Consider the following 15,453-nt stretch of genomic DNA (forward strand, 5'->3'; position numbering starts at 1 on the left):
GGAAAGCGCATCAAAGTTTGCACGGAAGCACACCCCTTTTTGGGGCAAACCTCGGCAGCAGCTTATCGGAGCTTATCACTAATCGGTCCAGCCGCCCCACGGCAAGTTTTTCCGCCGCCGCCCTGTCTTTCTTTAAGCCTTCTGGAATCCCGCCCTTTTGTTGTAGGCGATCCTTCATGCATAGACCATCATAGACTGTGTCGTTTTCTTTCTGTACATATTCCTTCGTTTGATCTCAATTTTTTTTTGCTCTCAGAATCTCCACATGGAGGCCATTTGCTCGTTGGCGAGCTCCCTTTGGGAGTCCGTCACTTTCTGGAAAGCTGCTGCCATCTTCTTCGCTTTGCTCAACCTGAAGACCCTCCCCATGATATGGCATGTACGTCGCATTCGGTCCCTTCGCATACCTTTATTATTTGAATGTCAATTTGCTGATAGCCCCAGGTCCGCGTGTACCGCTACTTCTTTAAGCATGGCTACCTCATCACTCCTGCCGTCGAACAGCCCGCCCGTCCCTGCACCGAGGTTCTCGAGCCCGTTAGCATCTACTCTCGCGCCCCCATTATGGAACTCGACTTCAACATGCACAAATCCAACTCGACCTACTTCTCCGACCTCGATGTCTCCCGTACCGCTCTCATGTCCAGTATCGTCGTGAAGGGAGCTGCGCTCCTGGAAAAGCGTCTGCAGGAACAAGGAAAGAAGGGTTTCTTGGGTTTCATTCTGGGCAGCGTCTACACCACCTTCAAGAGAGAGATTCCCGCATACGCCAAGTACGAGGTCAAGTCGCATGTGGCCAGTTTCGACCAGAAGTGGATCTACATCATCACCTACTTCCTGAAGCCGGGCAAGGGAAAGAAGGGCCAGGATGATCCCGAGGCGCTGAAGAAGAGACTCTACGCTGTGTCCATCAGCAAGTACGTTCTGAAGAAGGGCCGCTACACCGTTCCTCCCAAGGATGCTTTCGAGGCTGCGGGTTACACTCCGTTCCTCTTCCCCACGGCTGCTAATGGCTATGCCACTGGAGCTGAGAATGGTCACGCTAACGGGGATGCCGTTCAGCGTAAGGAGACCGCTGCTACCAATGGTACCTCGGATGAGTGGGAGCGTTTGAAGGCCGAGATTGATCGGGGCATGACTGTTGTGGAGCCGATTGTTGAGCAGGAGGATAGGCTCCTGGAGGACTATGTCCACAAGATGACCAAGCCTGGCTTTGCCTAGAGGATTGATATGTTTGTATTTGATAGACCGTTATAGATAGAACTCATTTCACTGCGAAGGATAGAGCGATAGATCAGCACTTAATACATATTCAGATCACGATTATCATGCTCCCTCTCAGGCTTATTCTTGGTCAACTTCAACATTTAACATCTGTTGGGCAATGCGGAGACTAGCCGCAATAGGTTAGCCCGCTACCCGATCCAGGAACCAACAGCATTACATGCAGCAAGGTCAACAAAGCGGTGTCTGAATCTATCCCTCGCAGGGTTGTTAATTCATTACTCGACCATTGTAAGACTCATGAAGCACCTAAGACCTCAAACCTCTCCGATTGATGGATTTCGATGATATAGTGCTTGCGCAGTTTGAAAGATTGAGGAAAGAATGGGTGAAACGCTGTTCAAAATCCGCCAGCGGCATCTGCGAACTGGCCAACAAGCACCGCAACCGCGATGATTGCTTGCTTCGGTCGATGCACAGCGGATCGTTCAACTTTAGTTTGCGTCTACACTGGGAGGATGATGGCGATGACTGGCTCATTCGGTTTCCGCTTCCAGGGAAATCCATGTTCCCGGAAGAGAAAGTTCGCGGAGAAGCCATACTTATGACATATATCGCAGACAACACGACCATTCCCGTTCCCCGAGTGATTGCCTCCGGGACAGCAGACGAGAATCCTACAGGTCTGGGTCCCTTCATTATTATGACCTGGGTCGAAGGGAGGAAGATGTCGGAACTACTCCGGACAAGTGATTCATCCGACAAGGAGGAAACCCTCAACCCAGATATCGACGAGGAGGCGCTCAAGGCGCTGTACGGGCAAATGGCACAGGTCTTGCTGGAACTGTGGAAACTCGACTTCGATTGCATTGGTAGCCTGGCTAACAACGAAGTGACTGGCAAGCCACAAGTGACCAAACGGCCCCTAACCCTCGCTATGAACGAGCTGGTCCGGACATGCGGGCTGACAGATCTTGATCCACCGAGAACCTATAACAGCTCCACAGACTACATCGTCTCGCTTCTCGAGTTGCAGTCGAAGCATCTTCAACAACAAAGAAACAGTATCTACGATTCCACAGATTGTCGTGAGAAATACGCTTGTCGTCATCTGATGAAAGCGTCAGCACTGAACTTTCTGTCCCTTGAAGATAATTATGGACCCTTCAAACTATTCTGCGATGATCTATGCCCTGGAAACGTTCTGGTGAATGACTCCCTTCAGATCACCGGCATTATTGATTGGGAATTCTGTTATGCGGCTCCGGCCCAATTTGCCGGCAGTATCCCGTGGTGGCTACTTCAGGAGCGACCACATCGGATCATCTACAACTATGGCATAAAGGCGTTCTTCGAGGATTTTTTACCGAAAGCAGACCTCTTCTTGCAGTGCATGGAGGCAAAGGAGACAGATTTGGGGGTTGACCCTTCTGATCATAATCTGTCAGTACGAATGCGCCGGTCAATTCAGGACAGAAGCGCGTGGTTCAATATGGCATGTCGCATGGTACCGTCAGTCGATATGATATATTGGGACTTATTAGATGAATACTGCTGGGGCCCGCGTAAGTCAATTGCAGAGAGGGTATACAACGCTACCACCGCCCCTGAGATGCATAAGGCTCGTGAGGACTTCGTCAAGGCGAAGATAAAACAACTGCAGCAATATCATGCAGAGCTCGGAGACGAGACCGTTGTCTCCTACGAAGAAGAACAGACCGGTGAAACGGAAGACTTTATGCAGGAATATAAAGTGAGTCGTAACGGAATTCTATATGTCATACTCTTTCTAACCATGAAATATAGAAACCTCAATTGGAGATGAGTGCGAGCCTATTCATAGCAACTGCCTTGGGTATTACAGCCTTGGCATTCACCACGGCGCGTATTATCATGAGACGGAGTAGCCTGTGACTGGATTTAGAACGAATATCTTCTTTTTTTGGACATTCACTAGATAATACGTCTCAGGTCCGGTGGGTCAACTACGACCCTGCATGATGACTAGTAACTTTATGTAGCTTATCAGATTTGCAAGTGAATAATATCAACATCGCTGGATTCACTGACTAGAGCTAAAGAAGAGAAGACAATATATGACCACACCGTACAGTGTTCAGATAGGGTTACCTGAGTTGGTTGTTCTTGTCGTTCCTTCCTCAGATTGAGATCATCAACACACAACCACACGATACCCACTTCAATCCAACACCTCTCTCAAAGCACTAACATGTTCCATCCACAAGTTACTTTTAGAGTTCCACGCTTGTCAAATACTGAAAAACAGATATTATTCTCGAGTACTAAGCTCAGGTATCAAACAACTATCACTCGCATCCATCAACTGATATATTACCACAACCATTAGACTTCATCATCGTCAAAGAGCACCTGGGCAAATAATAAGCGTCTACCAACAGCGATACCATATCCCAGGACCGATCATTTCTCATTGTACTCCTGTGGGTGACCCTCAGCGTGCCCTTCCGCCAGGTTCTCCGCATGCTCATAGAATCTGGGCAGTGGTTCCAACTTCTGCCGAAGTACCCAAACGCGGAAATGCCACCATGCATTCTTCAATTGGTAGGATGCGTGCTTGCGTGTCGAGACCGAAAATACTTGATCAAGCTCTTCCAGTGTGAGTTCTATCTAACGTTAGCTCTGACCATTGACCATGGAAAAATGCGCACTTACCCTTAGTCTCTGGCACGAACAGCAGGACTAGGAACCATCCAATCACACACCATGCGGCATACCATCCGAATGCACCCTGAGGCTTGAATGCTCTTAGGAGCATAGGCCAGGTGAACGACAGAATAAAGTTGAAACACCATGTTGTCGCAGTGGCCCATGACATGCCAACCTCACGCACCTGCAGTGGGAATGCTTCGGCAGAATAGGTAAATGGCACAGGTCCTTCACCCGGGGAATAGAAAACCTCGAACAGATACATGCCCGTTGTGACCATGGCCACCCGCTTCTTACTGGTTGAGTCCTCCGGGTCAATCCAGAACGAGAACCCAGTCCAGAGAAGCCAGATGGCTAGGAATGGAAAAGTGAAGAGCAGCAGGTTCCGGCGGCCCCATGTGTCAATAGTGAAGAATGCGGGGAGGGCAAAAACCCAATTCAAGATCCCTGTTCCCATGCTGGCCAATAGGGCTTGCTGGATACTATATCCGGAATCAACGAAAATGGTTGTGGAATAATAAGCTATCACATTCACTCCACAGAATTGTTGCAGAAACATGACAATCCAGCTAGCAAGCGTGGCGCGACGATTGCGTGGGATCGTAAAGAGCTCGAGGAACATGGAGAAGAAGTTCTTCCCGGTGTTGACTTTCCGTTCCAGCTCCACCTGGACGTACGCGTAGTACAAGTCTCGGGCCGCCTGCAGATCAGTGGGGCGGAGCGTGCGGAAAGACTTGAAAGCCTGGTGAATTCGGTTGTGTTGAATAAGCCACCGAGGGGACTCTGGGCAGAAATAGACTTGCGCGCAGACAACAAGGGGCAGGACCACGGTTGATCCGAGCATAAGACGCCACGAGAGATCTCTCGATACGCCCATGAAAGCAACGCCCATGATATTACCAAGCATAATGCCGAATGCTGTCCACATCTGCCACATCATAACAAGGGCACCTCGGATGGGGGCCGGGGAACATTCAGCCGCATACACGGGCACAGTCGATGATTTGGAACCAATACCAAGGCCAAGGACAAACCGTGCAATGAAGAGGTTAACCCAGGAATTAGCCACGCCTTCCCAGATGGAAGCCACTGCTGCAATGAAGCAAGACCAGAAGATTGTCCCACGTCGCGCCAGGTATCTGTTCATAGGCTCGGTGAGCCAACAACCGAGAATTGCACACGCTAGATAGGGAGCACCGACGACAAGCCCGGTAAGGTAATCTTGCATTTGCTCCGAAAATCGGGGTGCAGTGATCCCAAGTTCCTGCTGGTTGTTAGCATGGGCCACTTGAGTATAAAGACGAGAGAGTACTTACATCAAGATAGATAGCCTGGGCGCCATTGTTGACAGTCTCATCCATACCTTGTACAGCGGCTGCAAGAGAACACATGGCTATATAGAAGCATCGTCAGCATTGATATGAGAAAAGTTTGTGACAGGTAGTACTGATAAAAGCACCTACATGCCATGAAGTAAAGCTGCCAAGGTTGCGACCATTTATGCGTCTGTTCCCGCCGGAGGGTCTCCTTGTCCGCCTCGGTCAGGTCAGGAAGGTCCAATGCGCCCTGCGGATTCTGTGAGATCAAGGCGCCCTTGCGGAATTCGTCCAAGTGGGCTTCGAGACCGTACTGGCGACAGAAGCGCTCCACGTCGCCGAGGAGTTGCTCTCGCGGCACGCCTGCCAAGGGGTTTTCGAATACGGCGTTAAGACCGCCCGAGCGCCCTTCGATGTCGAAGACATCGTGTCGCTGCTGTGGCTTCTCAGCGTGCTCAACGCTAGCAGGGTTTTCGTCCTTGTGAACGGCCTTCGCCGTGACCTCTTCTCCGTCCATTGCGAGAGGTCAACTAGACACAGGATGCCCACACAGTAGATGCGCTTATAATCTTGCTGACGAGGTATCAAATCACGATTCAGAAGGGAAGGTGGTTCAAGTAATGGAGAGGAACCGGAAGGCCGATACCTTGAACTTTCTACGCGACTGTGGCTTGGAGGCCAACAAGAACATACTTCAGTCGCAAGACTTGAGGATTGGGCGGCTTGAAAAACACCTTTTTCACGTTTCAGGGTTAATCAAAGCCCTCGGGGTGGTGGGAGAGACCCCGGCCATTTATCAAATCTCACCCGAGAGCCTTGTCCTCGGGGGTGGATCCCGTCAGTGCATTTGCCGAATGACGACGAGACATCGACTTGGCTAAAACGGCGCATGGGCACAGAGTTCGACTAATCGTTGAGTTCTTTGATGCGGCATCTACCGACCGCTACGCGTGTGCCAGCCAACCAGGCGGCATCTGGTTGGATTGGAAATACTTTGACCATAAGGCTCCGTTACATCCTAGTCGATGTGGACATAAAGAACTGGATTGGATTGGTCACTTTAGACCAGGATGGCCCTTTTTCATGCCGTCATTCGAGGATTGCATCAAAGGTGGCCGGTCTCCGCAAAGGAGGGGATGAGGGGAACAACCGAAGCCGGCGTCTGTGGTTGCGGTCGGGCGCCGACATGACATGACCCCAGATAGGTATGAGGACATGGGGGGATACCAGAGTCAACCATGGATAAGGTCAGTGTACATCGACGATTGAATAGCGTGAAAGCAGATCCCCGGCTGGGGAAACCCCACGGGGATTGGTAGGCCAGGCCAGATGGACGGGATGCAGCAATGGTCAGACCACGAGACAGCCGTGGGTCTGTCTAACCCAACTTCGGTTGCTTACAAGAGATATGATTTGAGTGGGAATCCCACGCTACGGAAAGCTAACGTGAGCCGGTCGGGAGTTAGTTGAAGCTAGGGAAATTAATCGATTGCCCTGTCACATTCCTGTTACCATTGTTAGGTTGTTACACGCCGGGATTTCCTAATGCGGCGGGGACTCGGCCTCAGGCCCCCACTGGTGGCCACGTGATCTCCAGCTTCTAGTGATGCCCCAATCCAACCGCCCACAGGTTACCCAACATCAGGATCAGGAGTTGTACTCGTACTGAGGGAAATAACTCTTTTGACTTCATGGGTCATTGGTTGCTTGTGTCGCATTGGCTCCCTTGGCGGTGTTCCATCTGATCCAGAGCAACGTAGGTGGCGGCCGATCTATCCGACGTGGCGCTGCCGGCCAAAGCTACCAAAGCTTCCAACACGGCTCCTGGTGCTTGCAGATGACCGCGCCCAGCCCTTGGCTCCTCCAATCGCTGTCTGTCGCCCGCAAGCCTTCCTGAATCAAACAGAAACCGAGCGGTCGGGGTAATCCAGCTGGGAGGCATGGTCTGACAGCCTCTCCCTCATCTTCCTCATCACATGGAAGACAGTATAGTAGTACCTTGCACTGACGCCTACTTCAGCCTTAAGGCTCAGCTACGGGCATTCCTACTTGCCCTAGAGCCGCTGAGACGTCCATGCATCAGTCCACGTGTTCTGAGAGGTGGTACGCCTAATTGGGCGTCCTGCAATGAGCCAAATTGGATATCCAGACGGCTGTCAGGATATGAGACTACGCTAGACACAAGCGAAATGTATGGATTGCGGGGAAAGGGTGGAGAAATGCGGGCGGAAATACGCTGCCAATTACCCTCCTTGCGACCTAGAACTCAGGCCTAAGCGATTTCGTGCGGGTGCGCTTTGCAGCATAAGTTATACACGTGGTAGTGAGCCCTGACATTTCCGTGCTGTCTCGAGATATACAAGTCGCATAATATCTCGTATTGCTGAGCAAGGAGGTGGGCTGGCACAACTAGGGCGAAGATCATTACCCGCCTTGGGTGGTCCTATACATCCCATTTCCGATGATTGGGTGAACATTTAGCAGGACTGTTACATCCAGATTGCACCAATGAGGGTGTTAGGCCTCCAAAACCGAGTGAGCAACTAAAGTCGGATAACACCAAATCAAGACTGTTTTGTTTTAATTCATGCTCGGCCATGATATGCCAGTCTTTCCTGGTTATAGCCCACGCGTGGAAGGGGTTACACACGACGTGAAGCCAGCTAGTGCCAGCTACGTCGTCTACTTTCAGCCACCATGAAGATAAGCAAGTAACTATTTTCGCCAAGTTGCACGCCAGTAAGCCACTTGGATCTTTGACTTTCCACAAACTTCTACTGAAGTAAGGTGGTGGATCACCCTTTTTCCGGCCGCAGCCACTGCCGGAGGGGACAGTGCGCAAGGAAACAGCACTGGCAGGGTTCACGTTGAAACCATGGCACTGAGAACGGCATCGCAGGTACGGATACAATATCTACACCCTTGTGTTTTGAACTTAATTCTCGTATTTCGGAGAGACCTTATTCTTGGTCGGTCGCGGCTTACTCCAGGTTTGGGAGCGGCCTTTAGGACGGGCTGGTCGTGAAGTAATCGTACTGTAGCCTGTATAGTGTGTGCAACTAACCTAGATACCAGGGTTGGATATCGCATATATGACAGCAACAAGAAGTCTAAACTACGGATTATGATCCAAGAATCTGAAACTTGAATTTGACATTGAGTGACTGAGATAATAGCATCATCTGCGGAATGAAGCAACTTTCTGGAACCTCGGCATGGGACGAGGAAAGTGCTTGGAAGGAGAAAGCATGCGACCGGCTTATATAACGCCAATTATTACCTGCTTCCTACTCTTTTGGGGCCGAACGCTAACTTCAGGTGAAATTGGGTGTGACCATAATCGATATACTTTCAGCACGAGTGGTGGCCTAGATTCAACTAGAGCCTCAAGCAGGAAATTGCCGCAAAGAGGGAGATCATTGTAGGCGGTATGATCGCCTCCTAAATGCCATTTGTTATGAGTGTGACATGCGTGTTGCCTGCAGTTGGATGTCGATCCATGCCGGATTGTTTCAATGACAGGTCCAGAACCCAGTTTGGGTGGATCACTGATCTAACTTTGCAAAGTCACAGGGGTCCAGTAAAACCACTCTGAAAAGTTTTCATGGAGTGATTTAGGGAAAGACTATCATCGTGTCTAAGGTACAATTTATTCCGACTCAAGTCTGCTTTTGATTGCTATTTTTCCCGATGAACAGTACATGTGTGATATCACTCAACGAAAGGAATGTCGGTCAAGATGTATACAGGATGGCAATGCGTTGACAGGATGTCGCATCGACTTCTCGACCAGCTTGCTACGACGGAGACTACTACTCATTGCTGACTAGCCTAGTTTCAGAATGGGACTTCCATGGTTCATCGTTGATCCATATACACTCATTGGTGGGATCTAGTGACCAGAAAGTTGAGCAAGCACGGCCAGAGTTCTTGTGTCCGGGTAGTGCAACGCAAGATCTTGGTCGCTCAGTTACGTGGCGTCGGGCACTCTGGGGATAGCGTCATATGACGCATCGCACATTTCACGATACAATCTGATATCAATTGGAGAGGTCAATGTGGTTTCCTAACATGGTCGTTGTTTCTGATCCCGAGCGAGGTAACGATTGACCATGTCAGAATATATCTATCTACCATGCGTTCTCTTTTTTGCATTTGATATGGACTCGTTCAATTGATTAGAATATTCGATTTCAGTACCCTGTGCAGTCTCCAAGCGTCACAATAATGTCTTCCTCAAAACTTTGGCTTTACGCTTCATCCCGCCTCCGAGATCCCACCGTCACAGACGAGGTCTTCAGCCAATGGTACCAGGAGCATCATGTCCCCGATGTCCTAAAGACAGGCTCCGTGACAAAAGGAGAATTCTTCCGAGCTCTAGGGCCCCAGAAACAGTTTCGCTGGCTTGCCGCATACGACTGCGACGATTTAGATTTCATGGAGCCGGAAAACTTCGCCCGCATCCCGAAAACACACAGCATGTTGGGCACGACCAAGTCGTGTTTAGAGATTGCTGAGTTCGACACAAGGATCTTCCAGCAACTTTTCGTACTGAAGAACGGCGAGGGGAGTGAGACGGGAAATGCTGGTATGTATGCCAACTTAATAACGTCGACGTACATCATTGCTAATCCATAGCGGCATGTATAGGCCCCGACCGGTATCTATTAACCTGTACCTTCCACTGCGACGACAATGATTACGAGGCGCTCGAGCGCCGCTGCATTGATGGGGATATTCTACATGCTTTTCCGGGGTCACGATGGCTGAAGATCTCGAGACCATTCGAGGACGAGGATACTTATCTCGGGTTCATGATTGTGCAGGCGCTCGGGGAGGTTGAGCCGAAGGATTTACTTTGGTTGGAAGATAACTGGCGGTCGTATTTGGCGGAGACGCTGGGGCTGGAGAGGCAGTTCTTGCAGCCGCATTTGTGGGAGCTTTTGAGGAGGTGTGAGAATGGCTCGTAGATGTGGTGGCATTCTAAGCTGGGATTTGTTGGGTTTGGTGGGTTTGATGATGCTTTAACTAAGTATCTTGAGGTGGAGATGTTCAACATGTCCTTGGTAGAATTCGGAACTAAAGTTTGAAAGGTACATTATATATAATAGAGAATGATGGTGTTGAAGAAAGAACATTCCCAGTTTTGTGTAGTACTCCGTAGATATTTTCTGTTTCTACTATTTGAGCCCAAGGGATGGTCACACAAGCTTACAATAACTGACAATCATGTTGGGGTTATTTGTGACACACTGAACAGCAACTGGAGCCAATTAGACATGCAGCTAGTGTACTATGAAATATATGAGGGTATCCTGACAGTGATGACGCTATTCGTGGCACGGAACGGGTAGCACTTATCTTGAACTACGAGAAATATTTCCCATTGAGAGTATAATTGTCATTAGTGCAGTCTTATCATCTTCAGACAGACTTTGATCTGTGCCCAAAAGTCCTCCTCTTGGTGATATGGGGAAAGAGTGTCCCACCACATGGACTGCAAACCACACTATGTATTTACATCCAACCCCTCGATCAAATCATCTTCACCCAAATCTTAGATAATGTGCCTACCTCCCTCCGGGTGATCGCTTAGTTCACAGCTCCACTGGCTTTTGCCCGATACAAACGACCCTAGTAGCCACCACAGCAGCGCCAGCCGCAGCTTCCAGCGATGCTTGGTGAACGATCTGAGCGAATTCTTTCGCTTCATCCACCTTGCCCTTCCTGGCAAGTGTTCGCGCAGTCTCTTCGCAAGTCACAATATATCCCTCGCAGTCGGCCTTGAGATACTGCTTCAAGTTTTCATATCGATCAATGCTCGTTCGCTTCAGTCCCTCTTGTTCAAAACTCTGCGGAAGACGACCAATCCATTCCTGCCGTTCGCCGGTGTCCCAAAACCGAGAAAGGTATTCCAACGCTTCGATCTTGAGTTCGGGGTTGGCTTTGAAGATCTTTGCCTCTCGGATGTTCAGATCATCCCATTGGATCCATCCTCCGGGCTTTAGCATGCGGGTGATCTTCTGTATGACTGACGAGGGGTCGCCATTCTGGATAACTGGTAGGAGTAGTCGGAGATGTACAAGATCGAACTGTCCCACTAACTCTTCTGGTAGGTCTTCGAAGATATTCCACTGCCGCAAGGTGATATTTGGTGGGAGCCACTCCACCGGGGGCGCCATGTCGAGAGTCAGATCGAGCCCGTCGAGGGTCGCGTTGGGAAGCTCCTTCGCCAGGTCTATGAGCCAGATTGCTGTGCCTGTGGCTACATCAGCGATGCGGGGATTTGGGGTCTGCAAGGACTCCCGGATGGTCGGGTGGATATTGAAGCCGAGGTGCTCTTTCCAGAAGTGAAATATTCCATTGAGTCGAAATGCGGCTGCAGTTTCGCTACCAAGGCCGTAGCCGACGTCGTCGGTAACGCGATAGTCGAGCTCGGTTTTGGAGGAAGCCATAATAGTACTAGGTGTCTTTGATCCTTGCACGTTGGGGAGTGGTTTGGTTAGCAGGGGTTCGGGGCGAAGGTCAATGATGCGGTGGCTGGGGGATGCGCGCCGATCAGTGTGCCCGACTTTGGCAGATAAGAAGTCACTAATGCACCCGCACCCAATATAATCACACGCAAGTTAACTTGAACCATCAGCGGTGAGTATCTAGAGGTTCACGATACGTCAAGTGTTCAGCGACAGACTCCATCTCATAAAGAACGCGCCCTTTACGGGTTGCAGCACCCTCCAACACAAAGAAGACGGGTTGCGCCCAGTCCTGCAATTTAGTATTTTCTTCTCTGGCGTTTCTTTCCCCAACTTCTGATTAACACGACCAAACGTGCTAAATGCTCCATGGTCCGTTGTTAGCTATGACGTCCAGAAGGTTGGGTGTGCGAGAGATACAACACCATCTGCCTACGGCTTAGGACAGGGTTCGGGTGATTCTGCCGACGTGGAGATAATCTGAAGACTGGAGCGTCTTTACGCCCTTACTCAGATCTCTGAATGTGAAGGAGGGCCTTGCAAGAAATCAACACTGCAGCCTTGAGCAATTCTCTCGGCGATTGAGGAATTGATGTCCAGCGGGCGCAAATTCTGCCAATGATCAAGTTGAACGTCCAGGAGTTCACCATGCGTGTCATGCGATGCAGGCGCTCAGATTGTCTAGAACCCGTCACAACATATACTATTCCTCTGGCAGTTTCACTGGATGGTGGAGCTCCACTAGACGTTAACCGAAATATCACATCTGAACCAAGGACGGGAGCAAGTTATGCTCCGACGGTTTTCTTCCGGCGCGACGAATAACAAGGGCGGATGGTTTGTGCGTCATCGGCTCGGGGATGGCAGTGAAAAGCATCCACAACTGCCCGAATTTGAGCCTTCAGTGGCCGAGGAAGACGGATGATCTGACTAAGCGGCAGTTTTGAATCGGATGTGCAGCAATCATTGCCGTTTCGAGACGTAAAGAAGCTATACGCAACCACTTCTGTTTTGTTCTGCGCCTCACCTCGCATACACATTGCTTCGGTTCAGGTCTGCTTCGGAAACACAATTGAAGGTGTATTCGGCGGTCCGTGCTTCAATTCTTTGCATAACTCCACCGTTGCAGGGGAAAATTCGGACAGCGCGGAGCCCGGACGAGATCACAACCAGACAAACCCTGCCATATTCCACGCAACAACAGCCTCCCGTTGTCTACCTTGTCGAAGAGATTACGAATCACTACACAGATAGAGTGTCAATGACAGTGACTAAAATTCAGCCCTGGCCTTGGCTTGCCAGATGAAACCACTGAGCCACCATCCAGAATCGGCGGAAACAACAGCCAAGGCGCGAAGAATACCCCAGACCCGCGGACGCTGTCCGCATCCCTGATCTGATAACGTCAGACGCTCCATGTGTACTAATTGCATGACAATGATTCGTGATGCGTGCCGATCATCCACCTTCCAGGGTCAAGTTCCCTGAGCTTCTATCCTCCGCTGCGGATCCACGTACGCGGCGCCAAGAAGCTTCCATTGCCCAGCCGGCATCTCGGAGTCCCTCTAGGGTTTCCAATTGCCGCCAGGGTACGCGATGACGAGTCCTCTGACAGTTGAGATATCAAAAATCTTCGCTAGGGAGTCAGTACGGCTCACAGGGTAGCCTGACGGCTACGCCAGTATGGGACTGGATGACGCGGCTATAGCAGAGGCATCAACAATGTTGAGCATAAATATCAAGGCCCTCAGCCACGACTTGAAGGCCATCAACAGCACGATCGCAGCTCAATCATCCCGATCAGACAAATAGCTTCATCATGCATTTCTCCAAGCTCCTCACTCTCACCGCGGCCACTCTGGCTTTCGCCCACCCCGGCGAGAAACATGACCATGAGGCCGTCAAGCGGGAGATTCGCCTTCGAGATGCCCTCGCTGAGCAGGCCAGACACGGTGTCAATGCTTGCTCCAACAGCCACCAGGCTAGACAGGTTCAGCAGCGCTCCGTCTCCCGCCGCGCTAACACTGCCCGTGAGCTGCGCTCCAAGAGGGGCGTGACTGCTGGTAAGCAGGCCTGAACTGGCAAATCGTGATTGCATCGTCTAACCAGAGATAGCTCCCCACAAGTTCCGCCGGAACCTCGCGGCTCTCGAAAAGTGGGAAGCCATCAACCACAACAAGACCGGCCTCCTTGACTACTCCCCCCAGACCTCCGAGGCCGACATCTTCGGCGCCAACACCAGCTCCATCCTCACTCCCACCATCACCGATGGTCCCTACTACGTCTGGGGTGAAGTGATCCGTCAGAACGTCAAGGAGGATAAGTACTGTGACGGTGTCGACCTCTTCCTCGAGGTGCAGTACATCGATGTCAACACTTGCCTGCCTGTGCAGGGTGCTCTGGTCGACATCTGGAACGCCAACGCTACCGGTGTTTACAGGTATGGTGCTTTTTTTATCCTATCATCCGATCATAGCTAAGTATTTAGTGGTATCTCCACCAGTGGCAACTACGCCGCCGACGGCTGGGACTCGACCTTCCTCCGTGGTATCCAAGAGACCGATGAGGATGGTGTTGTCACCTTCCAGACCATCTTCCCCGGTCACTATGACGGCCGCGCCATCCACACCCATCTCCTGACTCACCTCAACTCCACCATCAACCGCAACAACGGCACCCTCCAAGTGGGCACTGGCAGCGTCGCCCACATCGGCCAGCTCTTCTGGAACGAGGTCCTGCGTACCGCTGTTGAGAACACCTACCCCTACACCACCAACACTCAGGATATCACCAGCAATGCCGACGACATGTGGAGTGTCGAGCAGGCCAGCAGCGCCTACGACCCCTTCCCGGAGTTCCTGTACCTCGGTGACAGCATTGAGGACGGTCTGTTCGCCTGGATCCAAATTGGTATCAACACTACTGCCGACTACACCGACAACTCCTACTACAGCATTGCTGCTTACTACGATGAGAACGGCGGTCACGAGAACTCGGACAGCGCTGCCATGGGTGGTGGCTCTGGTGGTGGCGGTGGTGCTCCTTCGGGTTCCATGTCCATGTCCGGTGCTATGCCCTCTTCTACCAGTGCTTGAAGATTCTGAAAATCGCTAAGCGTGCGTCTACGGGACGGGAATTACTTTCTACTGTAACAACATTTTTCTCATATATTGTATTAAGCAGTTAGACAATAGACTCTTCACTAGTCTTAAATCAAGTGTCGGGAATACTATACCCCATCTCCGATATCGAACAGCCTCTTCCCTCCTAAATGATGTAAATCTCGCTCTATATCATAACACAGAGTATGGATCGCAATGTATCGACCCGAGCAGCCCCTTTCACCGAGACGAACTCTCGGCAAGAGTGAGCCCGGAACTATGCCCCGCCGCCGATAGAACAACCAAAGCGCCCCTAAAGCCTGACAGCGTGCTCCATCTGACCGACTATCAGCAGCTGCTGTGCAACGTGAACGCTCAGACCCGTGCAAATCACAACAAATCCTGTCCATCAATTCTCTAACCACGTATGCTAAGCTTTTGTGCTAGTAAGCACTATGTTGTTAGTTGAAGCTTGGACAAGAGGCACCATGACTGAACCTGCTGCACGGGGCGCGGCCAACAATCCGGAAAATCCCTCAGATCCCTGTCGAGCCCCCTTCAGCCCTATCGGGAGGGAGGATGCATCCCTGTTAGGGGCCAGACGGGCTGATAGCGTCATTTCGGCCTGCACGATGACCTACTAAACTGCGA

At 50.9% G+C, this 15,453-nt stretch overlaps 6 protein-coding genes across 6 annotated transcripts; 4 read left to right on the forward strand and 2 right to left on the reverse strand.

Moving 5' to 3' along the window:
• Positions 1-180: 180 nt before the first annotated feature.
• On the forward strand, positions 181-1,299 carry BO79DRAFT_172176 (acyl-CoA thioesterase). Its single transcript, XM_025679622.1, has 2 exons — positions 181-379; positions 445-1,299. The coding sequence occupies exons 1-2, from the start codon at positions 266-268 to the stop codon at positions 1,219-1,221; spliced, it is 891 nt and encodes a 296-aa protein (XP_025540495.1). The 5' UTR covers positions 181-265; the 3' UTR covers positions 1,222-1,299.
• A 259-nt stretch (positions 1,300-1,558) lies between these two features.
• BO79DRAFT_264189 (phosphotransferase family protein) lies at positions 1,559-3,049 on the forward strand (the record flags this gene model as incomplete). Its single annotated transcript, XM_025686758.1, has 3 exons — positions 1,559-2,613; positions 2,673-2,736; positions 2,795-3,049. 3 exons carry the CDS (start codon positions 1,559-1,561, stop codon positions 3,047-3,049), a joined length of 1,374 nt encoding a protein of 457 aa, XP_025540496.1.
• Positions 3,050-3,516: 467 nt separating this feature from the next.
• BO79DRAFT_245061 (sugar porter family MFS transporter) lies at positions 3,517-5,969 on the reverse strand. The gene is made up of 4 exons (XM_025685436.1): positions 5,376-5,969; positions 5,229-5,305; positions 3,919-5,176; positions 3,517-3,869 (listed from the first exon to the last, which is right to left on the reverse strand). Exons 1-4 carry the CDS (start codon positions 5,743-5,745, stop codon positions 3,667-3,669), a joined length of 1,908 nt encoding a protein of 635 aa, XP_025540497.1. The 5' UTR covers positions 5,746-5,969; the 3' UTR covers positions 3,517-3,666.
• Positions 5,970-9,455: 3,486 nt separating this feature from the next.
• BO79DRAFT_264191 (uncharacterized protein) lies at positions 9,456-10,198 on the forward strand (the record flags this gene model as incomplete). Its single annotated transcript, XM_025686759.1, has 2 exons — positions 9,456-9,816; positions 9,879-10,198. 2 exons carry the CDS (start codon positions 9,456-9,458, stop codon positions 10,196-10,198), a joined length of 681 nt encoding a protein of 226 aa, XP_025540498.1.
• A 432-nt stretch (positions 10,199-10,630) lies between these two features.
• BO79DRAFT_264192 (class I SAM-dependent methyltransferase) lies at positions 10,631-11,683 on the reverse strand (the record flags this gene model as incomplete). The annotated part of the gene is made up of 1 exon (XM_025686760.1): positions 10,631-11,683. One exon carries the CDS (start codon positions 11,681-11,683, stop codon positions 10,826-10,828), a length of 858 nt encoding a protein of 285 aa, XP_025540499.1. The 3' UTR covers positions 10,631-10,825.
• Positions 11,684-13,520: 1,837 nt separating this feature from the next.
• On the forward strand, positions 13,521-14,796 carry BO79DRAFT_245062 (intradiol ring-cleavage dioxygenase; the record flags this gene model as incomplete). The annotated part of the gene is made up of 3 exons (XM_025685437.1): positions 13,521-13,764; positions 13,817-14,141; positions 14,205-14,796. 3 exons carry the CDS (start codon positions 13,521-13,523, stop codon positions 14,794-14,796), a joined length of 1,161 nt encoding a protein of 386 aa, XP_025540500.1.
• Positions 14,797-15,453: the final 657 nt, after the last annotated feature.

Source organism: Aspergillus costaricaensis, assembly GCF_003184835.1.
Source record: "Aspergillus costaricaensis CBS 115574 unplaced genomic scaffold BO79scaffold_13, whole genome shotgun sequence".
In the NCBI taxonomy this organism is placed as follows: Eukaryota; Fungi; Ascomycota; class Eurotiomycetes; order Eurotiales; family Aspergillaceae; genus Aspergillus; species Aspergillus costaricensis.